The 21,671-nt window shown below is 37.7% G+C and overlaps 1 protein-coding gene across 1 annotated transcript in view; it reads left to right on the top strand.

Moving 5' to 3' along the window:
* Positions 1 to 20,208, top strand: part of LOC140135676 (NACHT domain- and WD repeat-containing protein 1-like) — an 87,691-nt gene extending 67,483 nt beyond the window's left edge. Inside the window, 8 exon segments of the mRNA XM_072157259.1 lie at positions 1,131 to 1,514; positions 3,903 to 4,243; positions 5,970 to 6,176; positions 10,004 to 11,057; positions 11,060 to 11,736; positions 14,780 to 14,964; positions 17,137 to 17,261; positions 19,036 to 20,208. Coding sequence (XP_072013360.1) covers positions 1,131 to 1,514; positions 3,903 to 4,243; positions 5,970 to 6,176; positions 10,004 to 11,057; positions 11,060 to 11,736; positions 14,780 to 14,964; positions 17,137 to 17,261; positions 19,036 to 19,247 — 3,185 coding nt within the window. The 3' untranslated portion in view covers positions 19,248 to 20,208.
* The last annotated feature ends 1,463 nt before the right edge of the window (positions 20,209 to 21,671 follow it).

Raw genomic sequence — 21,671 nt, 5'->3', positions numbered from 1 at the left:
GGTAGCACTTTCATATTTGGGTGACCCCCCCTTCGGATGTTACTTTGCACCCAGCAGCTTTATGTACAGTATCCCATCTTTTTGTGCATCAGTATAAAGACATTCTATCGTCTTCCTGTAATATAGGTGTGCCAAAAGCATTGGAATTATATCTAATCAATTGTTATTCTCATAGTCAACTAAGCAGTTCCTTGACTTACCTTGATAGACAACATATGGTCTGAGCGGATGAGAGTGTACACGTTTATTTTGATTAATAGCAAGGCTAGCCATGTCATGTTTGTTGTACCTGAAGTAAGTTCAATGAACTTGGTAGCAATATGCTATTCCAGTTGCCAGATCAATACACCCCCTATGGAAGACATGACCTTAATCTCCCACACAGGGAGTGTGTATTTCAAATGAGGTTACCTGAATGGGCGATTCCATTTGAAGTATACACCCCTCTGTGGAAGAATAAGGTCATGTCTTCCATAGGGGGCAGGGTCTTAGCTAGAAATTGAGGGTTGCCCGTCATTTGAATAAATTTGCCTGTCCTAATTTGACCTTTAAAATATTTACCAGACATCTATAGCCCATTGGGGGTTCAAAGAGTTCAAATATGTGCTGATATATGGCCTTGTTCTACAAATTGGATCTACTATTAGGGCAATTAGCTTTTCAAAACAAGCTATTTATGATATAGCACCTGTCAAAGGCATTAATTTTGCCCGTCCCAGGAGCAAACTGGCCGTCTAGGCCAGATGGGTGGCTAGTAAAGACCCTGATAGGGGGTGTATGGATTTTAACAGGAATAGCCCAATAAGATGAGAGTAAGAGGCTTAGAGGAGATGGTACGTAGATGATGATAAACCATGAATAACAGCTGAATGTGGAAACAAATCTATGAAAATGATCAAAATAATAGGAAAAGGGCAAAAAAGGACAGACATTGTTAAGAAAATTGTGTTGATGATTTTGCTATCTACTTATATTGGAATCAGTACGGGGTTTCAACATAAAGAAAAATAACAAAATGGGCATGTTGGTTGCAACCCTCTATGGGCTGTTCAAAAATGCAGTCTACTCCTGAATCAGTACAAGTTAGATTCCCTTTATTAAAAATTCATTTGCCTTTTTTCTTTGCACAGTATTAGAAATGGAGATCGAGGAAGGCGTATTCTGCCCACAGAGTCAAAGCGATGCAGTCGTCTGGCTTCACAGACGACTTTCCAAAATCGATGCCGATGACGACACTGCCGCGAACCACATTGATCTGCTGCCAGATAACAATGAAATTGATCCGCTATCCCAAGAACAGCTTGTGCAGCTGACCAAGAGACTGGCCGGAAAAGTCAACGAAGGATGCTTTCTCAAATTTGATATCCCTTGGAGTCCGAAAGGATTGGACCCTGACGGCATTTCAACTCATGCCAAATATTTGGACGAACTTTGTGCCAAAACTCAAAAAATGATAGAGGAGATGGTGGATAAAGCGATTATGGAGAGACAGGAAGAGGAGGTCAATACATACAGTAAGTTTGAAAGCAACCTCAGGATAATAAGTTGTGCATTACCAGAGAGCTGACTCTAGGATTCACAACATGCCCATCTATCAGGGCACAGTTATTTAACCCCAATACATTTGCACGTTTATTGAATGACCTTTGACAATTCGGGTACAAAAACTCATACTCTGCAACTTGAGGTCAAATTTTGTACTATGATTGTTTAATTGAGGTTATTGAACTATGCCATTGGTATGAGGCCATTGTGGTCCATAGTGATGATGTTGAGAGAGTAGATTAAGACAGGTATATATTTAATGGTTGGAAGGAATGTTGTCTATACCTGGCTACCAAGTCTGACTAATGCATTGTTATACAAATGCATGCCCCCTCCCACATACCCCAACATGTAAACAATGGCGAAGGTGGAAAGCATACGGTTACATCACTTATGAGTTTTACAATGGCGAAGGTGGAAAGCATACGGTGACAACACTTATAAGTTTTCACAATCCAAGTGTGGACTGACCTCCAATTGCGGTTGTTGTTTATAATATATGTTTTTTGCTGTTTTCGATCCAGTGATGACCCTGTCCACGAACCAGGGCTCAAGTTTATCACCTGTCCGTTGTTACAAACTAGATGTAAAAGCCTTGGGCAAGCTGTGAAGCCACTTCCCTGTGTGTCAATGGCAATGCTGTTGTAAAAAAAGGAGCCACTTAGGCATGGGTATATCACCAGAAATCTGACAATCTCAAACTTTCGCCTTCAAAAAAATGTAAATTTTCCGAGCCCTTTTACTATCAATTTTCATCCTAAACATGCATTGAAGCACATGTGGCTAATGGAAAATAACGAGAGGATTGTGTTCATTAGCTGTTCATTATCCATGCCATCGATATATCACTGGTTTGTTTACATTTAAAAAAACAAATGGTGGACAATGTGCACAATGTTGATTTACGATGGAATTTTCTTCATATGTGACTTAAAAATTAAGCAGCAAACTCTCAAGATAAGAAGAGCTATTTGTTTATACAAAATAAGCATGGTCAGTCTTTTCGCATCACATTACGCCATAGTACAACACACCTGGGATTCCCTGTCATCATTGGGGAATTGCTAGCCTTGATTTAAGATATGAGGATTCATACATGTGCACAAGGGTCGCGCTAGGCTGCGTTTTTGCGTCCCGGACCCACCGAAACCCGAATCTCACGCATGAATATTGCAAAAGCAGTGAGTTATTGCGTTCCGTCGTACGCTACAAAAATTCTCACATGTTGTTTTCCATATCCAGGTTTCATAAAACTAGGCTCAAAAGGTTCCTCAAGTTGCATTATGCACATCATTTTCGAAGCAACTGAACCCCTGAAATACCAAATTATGTCCTAATTTACTTCAATAATTAATATTATGCACAGTAATACTGCTTTGTGAGTGAAAATTTGACAGCAAAACAGCTGTGATATCGCGAAAATACGGCGAGATCTCTGGCTGGCCTGGCTGCCATTGTTTACTGGCAAATTCAGACAATAGAGGGCAGTATTTTATTGGGCAGCCAGTGGCGGCCGGTAAATATTAGGTAATTATACTAATTTGATTGAAATAAAAAATTAAATTAAAAAAAAAAAAAAAAAAAGAAGAAAAAAAAAGAAAAGAAAGAAAAAAAGAAGAAAGAAAAAAAAAAAAAGAAAAGAAAAAAAAAAAAGAAAGAAAAAAAAAAAGAAAGAAGAAAGTAAAGAAAGAAAAAAGAATGAAAGAAAAAACAAAAATATACAATATTTAATAAACCCCTGCCCCCCAAAAAAAAAATATTATGGTATCACACAAATAGATTGAATTGACTAGACAATTATAGTTGGGACCCCCGATATTTCTTTAGGGACCCCCCATTTTTGCATTTTCTGTTAGCTCGGGGGTCCCAAGGGACCCCCGAGCTTTTGGACCTAGCGCTACCCTTGCATGTGCACATATTTAGCATTTATAGATAATTTTGTCCTGTTTTTTTTTGTTAGTAGTAGCATTTAGTGAACAAGTCTTTGAGAGAGGACTTTTTTTCATGGTTAGAGGCATTTTTAAAAAAAAACTTGATTCATTACAATTTACATGTACATGATTTTCAAAATTCAGATCAAAAATGAAATGGCAAGTTGAAATGCTGGCAGCAAGTTGTAACAGCAACTGGTCCAAGCAGAAAAAGCGGACCAGCTGATAAAAAAATTCATGCTCTGCCAGGCACCATGGACATCAACAGTGGCTGTGTGTCCCCAATTGCACATAGATTTCTCTTGTGTGTGCTCTGGTTTGTCAATGTTAACAAACACACAGAGACACAAACATACCTGTACACTTACCAGGGCAAGTCAATTTGTATTTTGCTAAGCATTTTTATATCATTTGCTCTCATTTCAGAAATACATGGAAGGCTTTATCAAGAACTCTTACATCATACGTTGCTCTGTCAAAATCATACAGACACTTTCAGCGGCCAATCAGAACTCTTGTCTCAAATTGAGACATACTTGAAAAGCAACAAGACCCAACCGCTCATAATTCACGGCGATGTTGGGTGTGGCAAGAGTGCCGCCGCCGCCATGTGCGCCAAACTGTGCAATAAGGTGCTACCACAGAGTGCGTGCGTCGTGAGGTTTGTCGGTGCGTCGCCGGAGTCAGCAACTCTAAATAGGGTGCTAAGGAGTGTCTGTGAACAGATCTCGTATCTCTATGGGGAACATATATCAATAGCTGCTAAGGTAATCTATCTTGTAGGATAACATTAACCCCCTGAGCACTACCTGCCAATCTAACATTGCCTATGATTGGTCAATTACATGATATCTTCACTTTAATCACTAATCAGAATGGAGCTTTGCAAATAATTCACCCCAATTTTTTTGCATGGTGAAATTATTCTAACAATGTTGCTGATTGGTCCAATTGATAATGAAAACTTCTTTTTGACCAATAGACAAGTAGTTCTCATGGGGTTAAATGAACTAGGAAGACTTTTCCTCATTGCTAAATAGCATTTTACCACTTGCCATAAATTCACACTTCCTGAAAACAGTACACAAAAACTTATTCTGTAAATATTGCAGTTTGATTCAATAGGCATTCCACTAGTTGTATATAATTTGGCTCATCTCAAGTTTGGGAGTGAATGTCAATGCTTTTTCGCAGTTGCGCCACAAGCATGCTGACAAATCGCCCATGTGCGTGTATACTCAGCGAGTTTTATGAGAAAATGGGGTGTTTTAGGTGTTTTATTGTTATTGTGAGTCAAACCAAGATGGCGGCGGGCATGAGTATTTGTGGTGAATATTGGTACAAACTCGGGAATATTATCACAACAAAATGTCTGCATTTGTAAAGTGCAATTTCATGTTGAAATAGTTACATATTGGATATGCTACTATAATTTGGAAATGAACTGGATTGAACAATTTGGACAATTTTGGACATTCAACAAACACTAGTTTTAAGCTTACTGACATGATATGGTATGGAAATGTTGCATTTCGGTCACTATGTCATTATAATATTTATTTGAATTACTTGCAATACAAAAGTAACAAAATAACAGTACATTTGACTTTACATTTCTTAAACATGACAAGAGTTGGGGGTGGGGGATTCATTAGTGGACGTCTATTACAGGCAAGTCGGTAAGATATTCAGATTGTACTCACACAAAGGTTGGAATGTAAGTTTAGTAGTTCAAATTCCCACAATTTTTGAGATAAATCCACGGCCACGATGTCGATATGACAAGGTTCCAAGAATTGGGGTTTTTTTTATCAAGAAACAAATAACAGTACTGTATTCATTCCATTAACCGCCCATGCCCTATAAGCAGTGTCCGAATTAAGAAAATAAAAGGGTTGTCCCACGGACAACCAGGTTGTGATTTCTGGTTGTCCACCAAAGTTTTTGGTTGTCCGTAAGCTGCCACAATCTGAAACAACTACATGTGACCAATAAAGTGGAGTGAGTGTAGTCAATTTATGAACAATTACTCTTTAAATATTTAATAATTCATCAGTTGTGTCAGGTTTGAGCAAACTAACATGCTGAAAGATTGGCTGTAGATCTTTGGTTGTCCGCTGGACAACTAGAGCATTATTTTTGGTTGTCCGGTGCATGTTTTGGTTGTCCCGGCGAACGAACAACCAAAATTCCGAACACTGCCTATAAGCACCCACCCAATAACTTTACAACAAACTGCTCATGCAAATCTGGATCATGGCCCGAAACATATGGCACACTGATGATGATGGATGAATATTTAGGGCCATTTTTTATGTATTCAATTATGTAAACAATGTAAAAGGTAAGCGCCCACCCAAACTGACTTTGTTAAGCGCCCTGCTTAATTAACATTGGAATGAATACAGTAATATATAAAGATGACAATTGAGAAACAGTTAGTGTGACAATTGGTATTTCTTTCTCTCTTTTTCTCTCTCTCGCTCTCAACAGGGACATAAAAGGCTTAACAAAGACTTGCCAAAACTGCTGAAAAGAGTAACAGACCAACGCCCTGTAGTGATTATCGTAGATGGCATTGATCAGTTCCCGTCAAAAGAAGCGCAGACATACGAATGGATACCACACTCGTTACCAGCAAACGTCAAGTTTATCTTAACAACGAGAAGTAAAGACTTTGAGGGATTTTCAAAATTGCAGGTACGATTCAGGGACTGCTACCTATCATGTTTTTTTTCACTAGAAATTGAATGAACATATTATAAAGGGGATATTAATTGCCGAACATTAAGTTTTGTGCTTAATGCGGCTTCCGTGAGATTAAAATGTGAAAAGATGTTCTTTTAATGGTTCAAATACACAAAATTTTAACAAAATAGTTGAAAAAGTCAAAATTTTAACAAAATAGTTCACAATCTGCAAAGTGCAAACAATTACACACATGAAAATTGTGCTGCATACCCCTTCGGATAGGCCCCTATTTTATATACTGAATTTGCTACTGTCTTCTGCATGCTATCTCCAGGCTTCCTCTGTAGCTAGTAGCTGATCATCATATCTCATTGTATATATGTAGTAGGTACCCCATCAGTAGTGAAATAATTAGTCCCCAGTAAGGTGTTAAGGATGCACTGGTGCATTGCCTCATTACACACGGGTGCAATATAAAGCCATCAAAATGCCCATCCCTTAGTCTTAACCATCTCCGCCAGCCTGCAGACGACAAGCTCAATTTTTCTTTCAAAATTAAAAAATTTCAGAATTGTACATTTCCATGACCATATTTGGAATAATCATGAAAAATGTATTAAAATGAGTACAAGCAAGCCCAGTATCGGTTCAGTGATTCTTGAGGTAGCTCTTAATATTTTAAGAAAATATCTCAAAACTTTTTATGTTGAAGCCTGTGTCCAGCATGCAGAGTATTAAGTGTGAATTGCATGGAATGAATAGTAAAGTTTATAGTGCAGTGGTTAGCTGTAAGATGGTGATCTCTGACCAATGATATGGATCGTTACTTCTTCCGTGGAAGAGAGGACCCAGTTCATTGGCCGTAGAACAATGACCTATATCTATCAAGTGAACATGAGCTAAGTATAGTGCAGCTATGTACAGTAATGGCTCATAACATCCATCAATCTACCTAAATGACAAAGATAAAATAATTGCCAAAACTGTGCCAAGAACCGCTGAATCAATACCAGCCATGTTTATACTGGAAATTTAAAAGTAATGACTATTTTTTATCTTCACTTCAATTAATCTGCTCAGAGTTGGCTAAAGTGACACTTAAGAGATTTTGAGCTGGCATGTTTTACAAAAATTTAACCAAATTAAAGAAAACAAAATCAAAACAAAAATGAAATGAATATCCTTCAATTCTGGTGCAGTTGTCATGTTTTGGGGTCACTTTTCACATCTGAACCCTTGAATCCTCCCTGATCATAAACAGCCATGTTTCACACTTTTATGCTGGCTTTATTGTATGTATATGTTATTAAAGCTGCTATTACTGCTGTTTCAGTTCAGTAAGCAATATGCAGATGTGAGAGCAATTTCAATATGTAAATCCTATTATACAAAATTTGGTGGTTTGTTCTTTGAAATGTGGATTTTTTTAAGTCAGTTTTTTTATCTCTTAATTAGTTTTACACCAGACATTTTTCAAAAGTCACAGAAATATTCCTGCTTCATTTCAGCAGAAGACTACAGCTGTCATAAAAAAGGGGGAAATGTTGGATATGGCACTTGATGGTTGGAATAACGAGATAGAATAACATGTATATAGGATTAATTAGAGCAGTTGAAGGCAGGCACCTTAACACTTTCAGAATGACATAAATTCATGTGTGGAAATTGTGTGGAGCTCTTTATAATTAGAATTACATTTTTTATTGAAAAGAAAATATTTTTTACATAATTTGTAATTTTTCTGCCGTGGTAGATTTACAGAAGGGCTGACCTGAAGGGCTTGATGTGATTTGGGTTTGAATGTGTGGTTGGAAGTCTGAAAACGTGCCCCTGAAATTATGCAAAATTGAAAAAAAAAAAAAAAAAAAAAAAAAAAAACAGGCACAAATATATATGAATGGTCTTGATTTTGAAAAAAATTTCTATCCAAAAGCTTCTTTTGCAAAAATAATGAAAATGCACATATTTTAAAGATTTTTTGGCCTGTTATTTGCATACTTATGCGTATTAATGACCATATTTGCATGTTCTTTGTTGTATTTACAAACCTTTGTTGTGAGCCACCTTAATTATACATAATTCTAGTTTAAAACATTTTGAGAAAGCACCCCATCCATAAACCAGTTTTATCAATTTTGCCACTCATTTATATGTACCTACATGTAAGGCTAGGAGCCTAAAAATGGAACCCCTCTCAGATGTACATTCACATACCTAACTTTGCACGGAGACATCCCACACACAGGAGTGGTAAAACTGTCTTACTCCAAATGCCAAACATCTGGAGCTCTGTCAATTCAGTGAACAAAAGATGTCACAAAATATGACATATGTTGGATATGGTACTGGGTGCACTAGGATCCACAACATGCTCATCATCAGGGCACAGTTCTTCAAGTTTAACCCCAATACATTTGTACATTCATTGAATGACCTTTGGAAATTTTGGTACAAAAACTCAACCGAGGTCAAATTTTGCACTATGATTGTTTAATTGAGGTTATTGAATTGTGCCATTGGGATGAGGCCATTGTGGTCCATAGTGGTGGTTACATTACATGATAGGATAACCGCATGCATTGTTAATTAGAGTAGGTAAAATATGGATATGAAAGATGGATATGAGGTGATCAAGTAAAGTGAGATGGTTACACAGTACACACTGGCACAGTTCAATAAGCATGTAACTCATAATATGACCTCAATTTGTGGAGATGAGTTTTAGTACCCAACTTATCCAAAGGTTATTTCATGTGTGTAGAAGCCAGTTAGGGTTGAGGAACTATGCACTGACAGATTGTGATGTTTGGGATTCTAGTTTCATGATTCCCAATTAACATGCTACATGGTTACAATATGTGGAAAATCACATAGAAATTGAACTGGTGGTTATTTAGTGTACAAATAGTGAATGTTTATGAGTGCAATGGTAAAAATATTTTTCATGAAGTGAAAGATTTTGAATGTACCATTCAACAAGGCTGAAAGCAGAGTTGAATGGGACATTTCTCAGAATGAAAATAGTTTGTCCATTAATTGCATGCATGAAAAACATTCATTTGTTTTATATAACATCTAAGTAGATCCTTGTCAATACACTTGCAAAAAGGTCTACCCGAGCTTAGTCTTAAGCGTATGATACGACTTAAAACTTATTCGAACAGAATCCGCAATCCAATTAATTCCAAGTAGAGCGTACTGCAAAGGTCCTTGTCAGAGGAACAAAATTAATATTATCCCAATAATCCTGTATTGCAGTCTAATATGCAGCTGTTTTAGGCCTGCCATTTTCACTTGATAATGACTAGGCACTTTCAATCTTGAGTTTGCCAGACAATGATCATATAACGCATCATAGCATGTATATGGTCATGTTCACCCCGGCATGCAGTCGCCTGGCAAAACAGCATGAGGCATAAAATGGAATGAAGTGTTCATGTATGGAATGAAAATGGAACAAAGATAAATATCAGAAATGCCACTTTTCAGGTTTTAGCCTAAATTCAAGTTTTCTGTGACTCCAAATTCCCGCAATTTTATTTATGTTCAGCCCATTTCGGGCTTTTTGGCCTGCATTCACATGCTTTTTCAGGTTTTTCTCACCAGGTTTCAGGTTTTTGAGTGAAACTGAGTGGCATCTCTGATATATGGTGTGTGATAAGCAGTCCGCAGGGGACCATATATTGAATGACATAAGACCTATATTCCTCCAATCAAAGATATGATTCGGCTTAGGTGTTATATAAATAGTAATGTTTGTGTAGTGCAAGAACTTTTTTGATCACTGCATTCTGATAAACGAGTCTTATGTTTTCTCATTTCTTCCCATTTTGCAGACTATGCTAAAAGATAAAGCAACGTTTCTTGAAATCACCCCTCTGTCAGCAAGTGACATCACTAAGATAAGAGATAACACACTCAAGTGCAATGGAAGAACATTATCTGATGAGCAGGCTGAGCATTTACAAGAGGCTCTGAAGGAATCACCGACGCCTCTTTTTATCAAGTTAGCTTGCAATGCCGCTAGCAGGTGGCATAGTTATGACGCTGTAGACAAAGAGAAACTACCTAAAGACACAAGCAATCAACTTGAAGCATTGTTAGATACTTTAGAAGAGAGATACGGCAAGATCGCCGTAGGACATGCATTAGCTTATCTCACCCTTTCTAGGCATGGGCTCTCGGATGCTGAAATGAATGACATGCTATCGTGTGATGATGCAGTATTAGATGAGATTTATAGTGAGGTGCAGCCCTCGATTAGGAGGGTGCCAACTTTTCTCTGGGTAGCTCTTTGTGAAGAATTAGGCCCATTCCTGTTGGAATGTGTGGCGGATAACCATGGCCTAAGGACTTGGGCGCATCAATGTTTTCGGGAAGTTGCAATCAAGCGTTACGTGTCGACGGAGCATCTCCAGAAGCAGTTCCACAAGGCTTTTGTAGATTACTTTCAAGGCCGTTGGGCGAAGAAGAAGAAACCGTGTGTGAAAGAAGGTGGAATTGAGGTGCTTATGGAAAGGTTTGTACTACCACAACCTAGCTATTACGGCAGACATCCTAACAGAAGGCGCTTTCATGAGTTGGTGTATCATGCATTCCACAGCGGCGAGAAGAAATTTGTCGACAAGTATGTGTGGGATGTGGAATGGTTAGGGGAGAAGCTCCAAGCTTGTGATGTCTACAGTGTCATGGAGGACATTGTGTTATCGCAATCAGAAGAAACCACAACAAACACTGACATTGAACTCCTTGAAGAGTTCTTACAGGTGTCCGCATATGCATTGTTCTGCGATGGTGCCCAGTTGTACACACAGTTGCAACAGAGGTTAGGTACATTTATGAAGAAGAAAGGCTCTAGTTTTGCCAAAATGAAGAAGTTTATAGAAAATGCAAACCCCCACCCAGTCTGAATTTCATGCCGCCTCGCGATTGTCTAATCAGCATCCGTGACGAGGATGAACCAAGCGAAGAGAAAGAGACGCCCAAACATGAACTTTCTGGGCTGTTTAGGTTCAAGTCCAACAAAACTCACATGTTGTCCGTTGCAACAGAAGGCGGGAAAATGGTTGTATGGAATATCACGTCGCAAAAAGCAGAAAGGACAATCACGGGTATCATAAGTCCGCGGGATGTGAGATTTGTAGATGATACGCGGGTAGTAGTATTATGTAATAGGGAACTTAAAATCTACAACTTAGATGCAGGAACATTTGAGACAAAACTGAAAGGCATCATGAATCAGCAGATGCCGTACTTTTCCATGCACAGCAAAGATCATGTGGTGGCGCTCTCAAGAAATCGCATGTATGTCAACATGATCAATGTGAACAATGGAGAAGTTGTGTCAACGTTCAAAGTGGGCGAGGATAGGTTCTTGAACAGTCTGCTGGTTAGTGCGAATGGGGAACGCTGCGTGTGTGGAGACGAAACACAGAAACCAAGCCCTCTGCTGGTGTGGGATCTGGGTGCTCGGAAGCTCATCTATGATTTCAGGATCAATCAGCATGAGTTTGTTACCAAGATGGCTGCCATCTCAAATGACGGGCACTATGTGGTCTCTGTAATCAAGGTATGTTATAAACGTTTTCAATTAATATTATAGATTTAAGTAGAAACCATCAAAGACTGCAATTTGCTTCAAAGTCGGGGTTGGTCGGTCAATTTACTTTTCTCTTTCTTTCCTTTTTAAGTATTTTCAAGCTTGTTTTTTTGTAATATGTGACATGATCAAGGGGAATGAGTCACATGTCGGCCCTGGTCAAAAATGAGTTTTACACATGTTTCTAAAGAGGACATTTAGAGCTTTCAGAAACTGAAAACCCAATGTTGATACAACTTTTTTTTGTGAAGTTACATCAATTTATCAATCACTGAAAACAATATAAAACAAAAGAATTTTAACACTTTCTTTGCTAATATCTCTAAACCAATATTAGCGACATCCGACTCATTTCCCTTGATCGTGTCACATATATCAAAATTGTGCAGACAAACATTTTACAAATTTTGTACCAAATTATATGAAAAAAGTTCAGATATGAAAAAGAAATGTGATCTATTTTTTTGGGAAAGAACAAAACAACCCTGAAAGCAGCATCTAATCTAATCACCATCCCATCCTTGATTATGGCTCATGAGGACTTTTTTATCAGACATTTGTAGAAAAACCCTTTCAATGTGCTTTGTTGAATGAATGTGGATTAACATACAGCATTTTATTATAAAAATAAAAAGATCTGAGCACTTTGAACTGCATGAAGCTGAGAAATTACCCCACAATTTTCAGCTAGGAAAGGTACCAAAAAAACTGCTTTTTGTATGAATTGAAGCAATTGTTCATAGGTTTAGGGATTAGGAAACATATTTGCAGTACATGGTCATCAATGTGTGCACGTCAAAGAGATAAAATCCCCCTCAAAGGTCAGTAGGATCATGTGGACATTGCTATTTGTCCGATACCTTAGTAACTTCACATCATGATGTGCACCTCTGATTCAGATATGTTTACAAATTTCAGTCCTTTGCTCTTGTTTTGGCCCCCACAGCAATATATTGTTTAGTTTTGTGTCATGTTATGTGAATGTAAATGAATATTAATGAGCTTATTTGCATATTTTGCCTGAAATTCCATTAATCCACTTGGCAGCTTACACGTATGCTAAACAATCAACTTTTTAGGGTCATAGAGTATGATGTATGCGATGTGTGCGATGTAGTTTTGTGTTATGCTATTTGCATATTTATGAATATTAATGACCTTATTTGCATATATTCTCTGTATTTATAAACTTTGTTCTACTAGGGGCCACCTTAATTTGAAACCGCATAATTCTAGTTACTAATAATATAGAATTAATCATGCGTAAAACTTGCATGAGGTTCATCATTCAAAATACAAATGCATATGATACTGTTGCAATTTGTTGTTGTGCAGGAAAAACCTCATATGTGTCATTGGCCCCTGAACATGTTTAAAATGAAACCTCTTATGTAACCTGTTGGCAGTTTTGTTTTAAACATGTTCAGGGGCCACAAGCACATTGTAGGATTTTCCTGCCCAATGAATTGATTATAATGAAGTGAATGGTTCCAGCCAAATAGCAGCTGCATATTATATCAATACTCCGTCCGGCACATGCTTCCTGACATGACATGGATGTTAATTGTGCTTGTAACTTGTTAGGCCTTGAATGAAACACTAAAATCAGTAAACAATAACCTGACTCATAATCAGTTGCAGGTCTCATGTCTGTCTGTCTGGGTGCTCTCAGGTGTGGGTGTGTGTTTGGGTGTCTGTCTGTGTTTTGGTGGGGTGGGGTGTCTTGTTTGTGTGTACATTGTTTGCTTCCTTCATAGTAAACTTCAATTATTTATTAATGTTAAGCAAAGCAGACAGCCTATGGGCGCTGCAAATAGTTAATGTTAATGTTTGGGAATATGTGGGGTGCGTATTAGGTTTAATATATGAAGAGCTTTGTTTCAAAACCCCTTACATCCACTTGCCCAATTTTGAGAACACATCAAAATATCATCAAAATAATCACTGATATAAGGTGTTTTTCAACAAAAGCAGTTTTTGGCGGGATGCTCATCCTACCCAAGCAACTCGCCAAAAACTGCTTTTGTTGCAAACCCCATACATCAGTGATTTTTTTGATGTGTTTTCAAAAATGGCCAAATGGATGTAAGGGGTTTTGAAATAAAGCTCTTCATATACTGACAACCCCCTTATGTATAAAAGAAAGGGATTTAAATTTCCAGGAGCAATTGATGTGAGACTTAAAATTCAACTGGTGTGTGTGTTGAATGAATAGAAAATAATCATGGTATAAATACTCATCCGACCCAATTTACACCTCTTGGCTTTTTAAAGCTAGTTAAATTAGGGGCATATATGTTTTTGCTATGACCTTTAAAAAAGAGTTAGCTAAAAAAAATTGCAACTGCCTGGACCCCTTGGTGGGGATCTGTGGACAATCAAACAATTAATCTTGTGGGCCTCGTAGGAGTGAATAGCTGAATTTGTAACTGTTTTGAAACTACTGTATTTCCTCAAATAAATGCCCCCGGGGTGTTGCATTTTCCAAACGGGGGCATTTATTTAAGGTCATTTTTAGAATGATAATTCCCGTTAAAATCATTAGGTAAGCTTAAAACTCATGCTGAAATGACGAACTATGAACTAGAAACACTGACTTCTGGTTCACTTCCGAGTTTCCGATCAGATTTATTTATATTATTGGCGCTATTGACACAAGATAGCGTGGAAATATTGGCATTTTACTGCATTTTTGAAACATCTTGGTTGACAAAAGTGGTGGTGGCGTTTATTTAAGGGGGCGACTATTCGAGGAAATACGGTATCAAAATGGTGTTCACATCCATTTCTGTTATTAAAATGAACGAACCTTTACAGCAAACTTATTCATTGCATCATGCACCACACTGAATACTTGTTTAGTTGCAAATCACCAACACTGCCACTGCCATCTCCTTTAAGTCTTATAAATCCCATACTTCCCAATGAATGTGGGGTTATTATTGGATTACTGATATTCTCCCATAGTGATGTCACATAACCTTATCCTCTTTCATATTCTTCTCTTCTACAGGAACTTGATGATCCCACCAGGAACTTTGTGATAGTCTATGATCTTCTTAGCGGACAGCTGTTCAAGAAGTGGAAACCCCAGGCCAACACTACGTGTGTAGCAATATCATCTGAGGGTCTGTGTGTGGTGAATGGGTGCGAGGATCATAATATCCTGGTGTGGGATCTGTCGTCAGGCTCTCTGAAGTAAGTCACGACTTGTGTACAGTCTTATTGTGTTTATCAGAAATTTGTCACTTTTTTGCCAGTAAGTGCATGCACTGCATATAAACACAGGAAAGGTATCTGTAATATTTTGTGTTACCTATTGTAACCAAGTTCTTTTTCAGCGATAAACAGCTCTTTCAGAGATAAGTGCCTTTATACTTTCATGGTAAAAACTGTTAAACACAGAAAAACAAAATGTAATGAATTGGATTGGCTGGGACATTAATCTTATTAAATAGATTTTCTGATATTCGCCAATATTATTTTTTCTGTAAATTAAATTTTGACAAAAATATTCATGATTTGAAAGTCTTTGGACCTTTGTGTTCATCCTTATACACTTCTGAATTGCAACATTAGTTTGCTAGGAAAATATTTAGGATAAAAAATTCAAAACAATTAATAATGAGCACCCCCTTGTGTAAGCACGTCTGTTTCCTTTTTTTCACTTCGGAAGAACTATAATATCAAATTGTTTGGGATTTTGTCTGTCCTATATTTGACAATTTCCATATGGCATGTCTTCTCCATGTTCTGATGTTCTGATGACTTATTCCATGTTGTTTATAATTTCTAGCTTGAAGTCTTAAATGTTAAAGAAGTATTTTGTGATTCTTGTATCCTCTTTTTATGGTATGTTTGAATAGATATCCACAAAAAATTTCATTTGATCCTGATATTGTGCCAGGCACTAGGTCTGCGACCAGTAGCTACAGGTGTTTCGCTAAGGAAACCATGCTTATATGTCACTTGTGATTGCATCACATGCAGTGGATAAATCGTGTAGTATTTTGTAGTACCTGGGAGAGTTAGGGTTATGTCATGACCCTGTTCTACAGGCGCATTTTTTATATACATTTACCGTAACCACCTGGGTATAAGCCCACCTTCGGCTATAAGCCCACCCCCTATTTTTCAAAACATTCTGGGAACAAGTTAAGGGTGCACTCAGGTATAAGCCCAGTACTAAATTTTGGCCAAGCTCTTAAATCAAATCAATGCTTTGCTCTCATATTTAAGAACAAATAAAAAAAAAATCAGTTGATAATTAACATTCCACACTTGTAATTTTAAGAAGTTACTGGTACATTGGGCAAATACAAATGGAGGATGATTGTTCTTCCCCGGTTATAAGCCCACCCCCATTTTTTAAGTGAAATCTGCCATCTAGGGGGGTGGGTTTATACCTGAGTGGTTACGGTAATTGTCAATAAACCATGTTCATCACTTTCAAAGTATGAACTACAAAACCAAATTATTGGATTTTTATGCCTCCACCGCGAGGCATACTGTTTTTGCAATGTCCGAGCTTCCGAGTTTCCGAGCTTCCGTCCGTCCGGATGCTGTATCTCGGGCATGAATGGGCGGATTGACTTCAGAATTTCAGGATAGGTGCGTCATGGTCAAAAACTATGGATACTTTTTTTTGGGTGGGGTTCAAGGTCATATACTGAGGTCAAAGGTCAATCTGAGGTCAAATTAGTAAATTAGCAAAATGGTCATATGGGCATGTAACTTGGTGGGTACAGTCAACATTTAGAGCCAAATTTTTGGAAGGTCATTTTGGGGTCATCCGAGGTCATCCAGGGGTCATCTGAGGTCAAATTACTAAAAACTGTCGTATGGGAATGAAACTTGGTGGGTACTGTCAACATTTAAAGCCAAATTTTTGGGAGGTCATTTTGGGGTCACCAGGGGTCATCTGAGGTCAAATTAGTAAAAACTATCATATGGGCATGAAACTTGATGGGTTCAGTCAACATTTAAAGCCAGATTTTTGGGAGGTCATTTTGGGGTCACCAGGGGTCATCTGATGTCAAATTAGTTTGAACTATCATATGGCCATGAAACTTGGTGAGTACAGTCACATTTAGAGCCAAATGTTTGGGAGGTCACCCAGGGGTCATCCAGCTTTGTATCAACTTGTGAGTATGTGCCACATCACTCCCTTTGGTGGAGGCATCACGGTCGACGCTTTGCGTCGAAAACCGCGACATCCGAGAACCGCGGTCCATCTAGTTTTTTTTTAATGGGTCATTCATTCGTTCGGAAAAAAAGTTTTTGCAAATTCTTAAAAATTGGGATGGTGGGCATGTGGAACAGGGTTTCTTTTTTCTATCACCTAATGGCATCAATATTGTATTATTTCAGGCACACTCTACGAGGTCATACTCACGCTGTAGATAAGCTATACCTTAGCGATGATGGTCATAGCTGCTTAAGTCATGACTCCACACAGATGGATAGGAGCGTCAGAATGTGGGACCTTCAAAAAGGTAAGTAACCTACCCATCAAAATTGTGCCAAGAAGAATAATCCAAAATGTTGTGTACCATCAGTTTTAACACTTAATGGGCATATGAAGAGTTCTGATGCGGAAACCGATATCCATTTTCTCAATTTGAGATATAGACCCCGGATATAGACAAATATATCTTGTCAAATATAAAAATTCTTCTAAAAAAAAAACTTCTAATCATAGTTTCACAAATTTATCTTGGAAGTTTTAAGTTAGGGTGTCAATCTAGAGCTACATTATAGGGCAGATTTTGGTGGCTTTAAAGTGGTACTACACCCCCTGATAAATTTTGTGACTAATTTTGCATTTTTCTCAAAAAATAACTACCACTGGTAAAAAAAGTTATATATATTATAAGGGCAAGGAATCCAATTACTTCCCTGAAATAAGTCTAAAATAAGCTTTGAAAGTACAAGTTTATAAGTATTTACCAGTATTTCCCACTGAGGCGACCAAAACAATTCCCGTCTGTTCTCCGAACGGACAGACTTGCCAAGTGTTTTTTTTTCTAGAATAGGCTAATTAATGACTCAACAAAATCACTGAAAGCTTTGAAAATCTGAAAAATGTATTTTTCAGAGAGCAGGGTGGCCCAGTGGTTAAGGTCTTTGACTTTGGTGCAAGAGGCCCCTGGTTCAATTCCCAGTGGAGGCAAATATCAAAAATATATTATCTGCTCTCTCTCTATTGCTGCATTTTAATTGTTGGGCAGATGCAGTGAATGATTAAACACCTTGTCTGTCTGGAAACCATGGGAGAACAATGTTTGACATTGAATGATTGGCCTAGATTATATAAGAAATAAAGTACAAAAATAAAAAAAAATCATTATTTAATTTCAACAAATTTCAGTCCACTCCCCAAAACATAGAGCAGGTGTTTTTACAGATAAGTAATTAGCAATATTTACAACCCTGGCATTACCAACCAACCAACCTTGCCCTCAATATGGATGAATTAGTGCTGGCATCTTTTAATTGTCTACATGTGAGCGGTAGATCAGAAATTAGCATAGGAAGGTGTGGATGTGTTTATCGTATCCATGGAGATATAGAATTCTTGATTGATCACTAATTGGAAAAACAGGTCAAGTATTATGAATATAGAAGAATTGTTACGTTTCATTTAGCTTTGATGGAGTAAGTATACTGCTGGTCAAAAAACTCAACTTGCTCAATGCAGAATGATTTTAGGGCATCTGCACATGGTTCTTTCACATATTGCTCTCAGCAATTGGTGAACAATGCTGATGATACAGGGCATCTCAAAAAGAGGAAAGATAAATTGGACTGCTGGTATATCAGGCATGAGAGTGGCTTGAAAAAAGCTGAAGTAGAACAAAAAAGCTAAAAAAAACAGTGTGAAATTGGCAAAAAAGACCCAAAATTGGGCTGAAAATAAATAAAAATGCGTAAATTTGAATAATCAAAAAAGCTGAATTCAGCTGACCAGCTGAAAATCTCATCCCTGGGTCCATCATGCGGAATGAAGCCATCATTTTTCTGTTCGTATCATCTAAAGGAAGTATATCTCTGGCCCAAATTGATACTGGTTTAAGGGGAAAATTAGAGGTTTCTTAAGATACCAAAATCTCAAGTTTGATGGTGTAAATTGTGGGATGAGGATGTCAATAAGGTCACCCACCTTGAATTATGTGCTGGAGTGTGAAGAATATTAAAATCAGAATTCATTGGTAAAAATGTGATAATGAATTAATGTAAAAATGCTTTCTTTTTCTTTCTTTTTTGCAGGTGTATGTCTGGCAACATTCACACCTGATAAACCAATCAGCTGTTGTCAAATTTCAGCTGATGGGGCTTGCGCTGTGATCGGTCTACTAGGGGAGAAAGAGATCATCACACTGTGGCTTCGAGCCAAGGACTCCAAGCAGCCTAAACCGGATCTGACTCCTTACGGGGATTCTGCCAGAATGGGCGAGGAGTTTGACTTGAAAGGGAAGTAGTTAAAGGAAGGAGGCGTTGTGGCAGACACAACTTATGTGTATTGTGAATATATATCAGATGGTCAGTAAAAAAAAATCATGGTTATTAAAAAGTGGGAGGAACTTTGCTCAATTGAAGTCGACAAGTGAGAAAGCTGTGTCATGATATGTGGTCATCATGTGTAGAGGATATTGCTCTCTGTTTAAAGAGAGTAGTCATTGCACTTGTTAGTGGAATGCATTGTTGTATAAAGGAGAGTCGCTGTTGATTGCACAGGTGTAACCCACAGGTGCATGCAATGTAACCCGTAGACTGGATGAAGCGTCAGATTCTCAATTCTGATTGGTGGGTAGCGGACAGAGACATTTTAAAGTAACCAATCATGTGTTACGATTTGTAAAAGGCCAGTAGTAAGTTATAGAGAGACATGCTAGTATCTCAATGGATGTGTGTTACTGCAGGAGACGTGTGGTATCATAGTATGATTTTAAACTGTACATGTGTAATAATAGGGATACCAGAGATCAAGGAAAGGGGGGGTCAGCCTGATAAGAGATCAAATATTAAGGGGAGGTGGGAGTCAGTATAATACCAAGCCAGTATGTCAGCAGGGTAGTAGGAATATGTGGTAGGCATGGAAAGCACTTGTTCCGGTAGGTTATTACATGTAATATAAAATGTACCACTTTAATGTGTTTTTGCAGACAAATTTGAAAAAAGAATTAGCTAAGCAGAACGGAATACAGGCTGTCATGCATGTATTATACAAGGTGTCGAATGTAAACTTTACGACAAGCAGTAATATTAATAACTGTATTTTGTTATGTTAATAGCAACAAAAATGAAAAATACTGGTGTTGTAAAAATGCTGAATGCACAACTATAAGGTTGTGTAATTTTGGAATGTGTGAAGTTTGCATTCGAACAAGAAAGCCTTATAGTTAGACGACAAAACAAATTGTTAGGATTTTAAAGCTCATTTAGAAATAAGATATTGGTTGATATTCATTGCCGTTAAACTTTATTGGATTTTCATTTAGAAGGACATTGAAATTTGTACAAAAAAGACAAAAGGGGAGGGTAGAAAGGAAATGAAGTTTTACAAAACATGCCCATGCCAAACATTTGGTATATAATTTGGATCATCTCAAGTTTGGTAGTGAGGTATGTGCGTATTTTGCTCGCCGTGGTATATAATCACGCGTAAAGTCAAATGCGCTGAGTGTACACATGCATACAGAGGCGGTTTGCTGGCATAATTGCGGCGCAACCGCAAAAAAGCATTGACGTCACTACCGAACTTGAGGTGAACCAAATTATAGCTCAACCTGAAAAAGGATTTGTTCACTATTGCGGGTATATACAAGAAGAACGGTTTTTGACACTTTGGTGCTTGAAACTGGTGCAAAACAAACAAACAATAAAGTGGTAGGATTATTCTATTGTGAACCAGTATTCCACAAGATCAAGACCATTAATATTTTTTTGATGTTTAACTTGTTAATGAATTACTACCTGCATATAATGTAATCATGGATATAACTCATTCGATTTTATCTCTCTTTTGTGATGATGTTACTATGATATAATATGATTGGGACATGTATAGGATTAGGCCATTCCAGTTGAAATCCACACACCCCCTATGGAAGAAATGACCTTAATCTCCCACACAGGGGTGTAGGTTTCAAATGGAGTCACCCAGTCAGGTAACCCCAGTTGAAGCTCACATATAGATTTCAAATGGGGTCACCCATTCAGGTAACCCCATTTGAAATTCTCACTCCCTCTGGTAGATTAAGTCTTTCTTACAGGTTGTATGTATTTCAACTGGAATAGCCCAGTACTGGTACAAATAATTGCATACTACAAAGCTTATGGACGACTAAATTAATATTACTGCCCCTGCATTATGTAGGACTAAAATTACGGGTAAAAGTTGTTTTGACAGTAGAATCGCACCTGGTGTGTAAGACACTTCATTAGCAGGGGCCATGGGAGGCCCCCCCAATAACAACTTAACAAGATAAGTTGACAATTATTTTGACATATTATTTCATAGAAGTGCAACTGAAATGATATTATGTTAATGGTGGATGACTTGATTGACAACCACATCATCCTCTTTCCATCATCACATTTGAGAATTAGCATATCATGATCAAATTTAAAAAGTCATTTGGAACGTCCCTTCAGCATTCATCCGCATGTGATACCGGGATTCTGATCATTTGATTTTACCATTCTTCTTCTTTAGACTCGTGACAAAACAAAGTGATTTTTTATTGTCTCATCATAAGCACATACTATGTAGCATTTTATCACTCATTGAATGAAACTATCGTAACAGAGGTTCAAATTTCGCAATTTGAACATTTTTCGCAATTTGTAAATGTGTTGTAAATGCCTCGGACCGGTTGAAATACATAAGGATAGATTTCTTC

The sequence above is a fragment of the Amphiura filiformis genome, chromosome 16 (genome assembly GCF_039555335.1).
Source record: "Amphiura filiformis chromosome 16, Afil_fr2py, whole genome shotgun sequence".
Taxonomy (NCBI): Eukaryota; Metazoa; Echinodermata; class Ophiuroidea; order Amphilepidida; family Amphiuridae; genus Amphiura; species Amphiura filiformis.
This window is presented reverse-complemented; position numbering and strand designations above follow the sequence as displayed.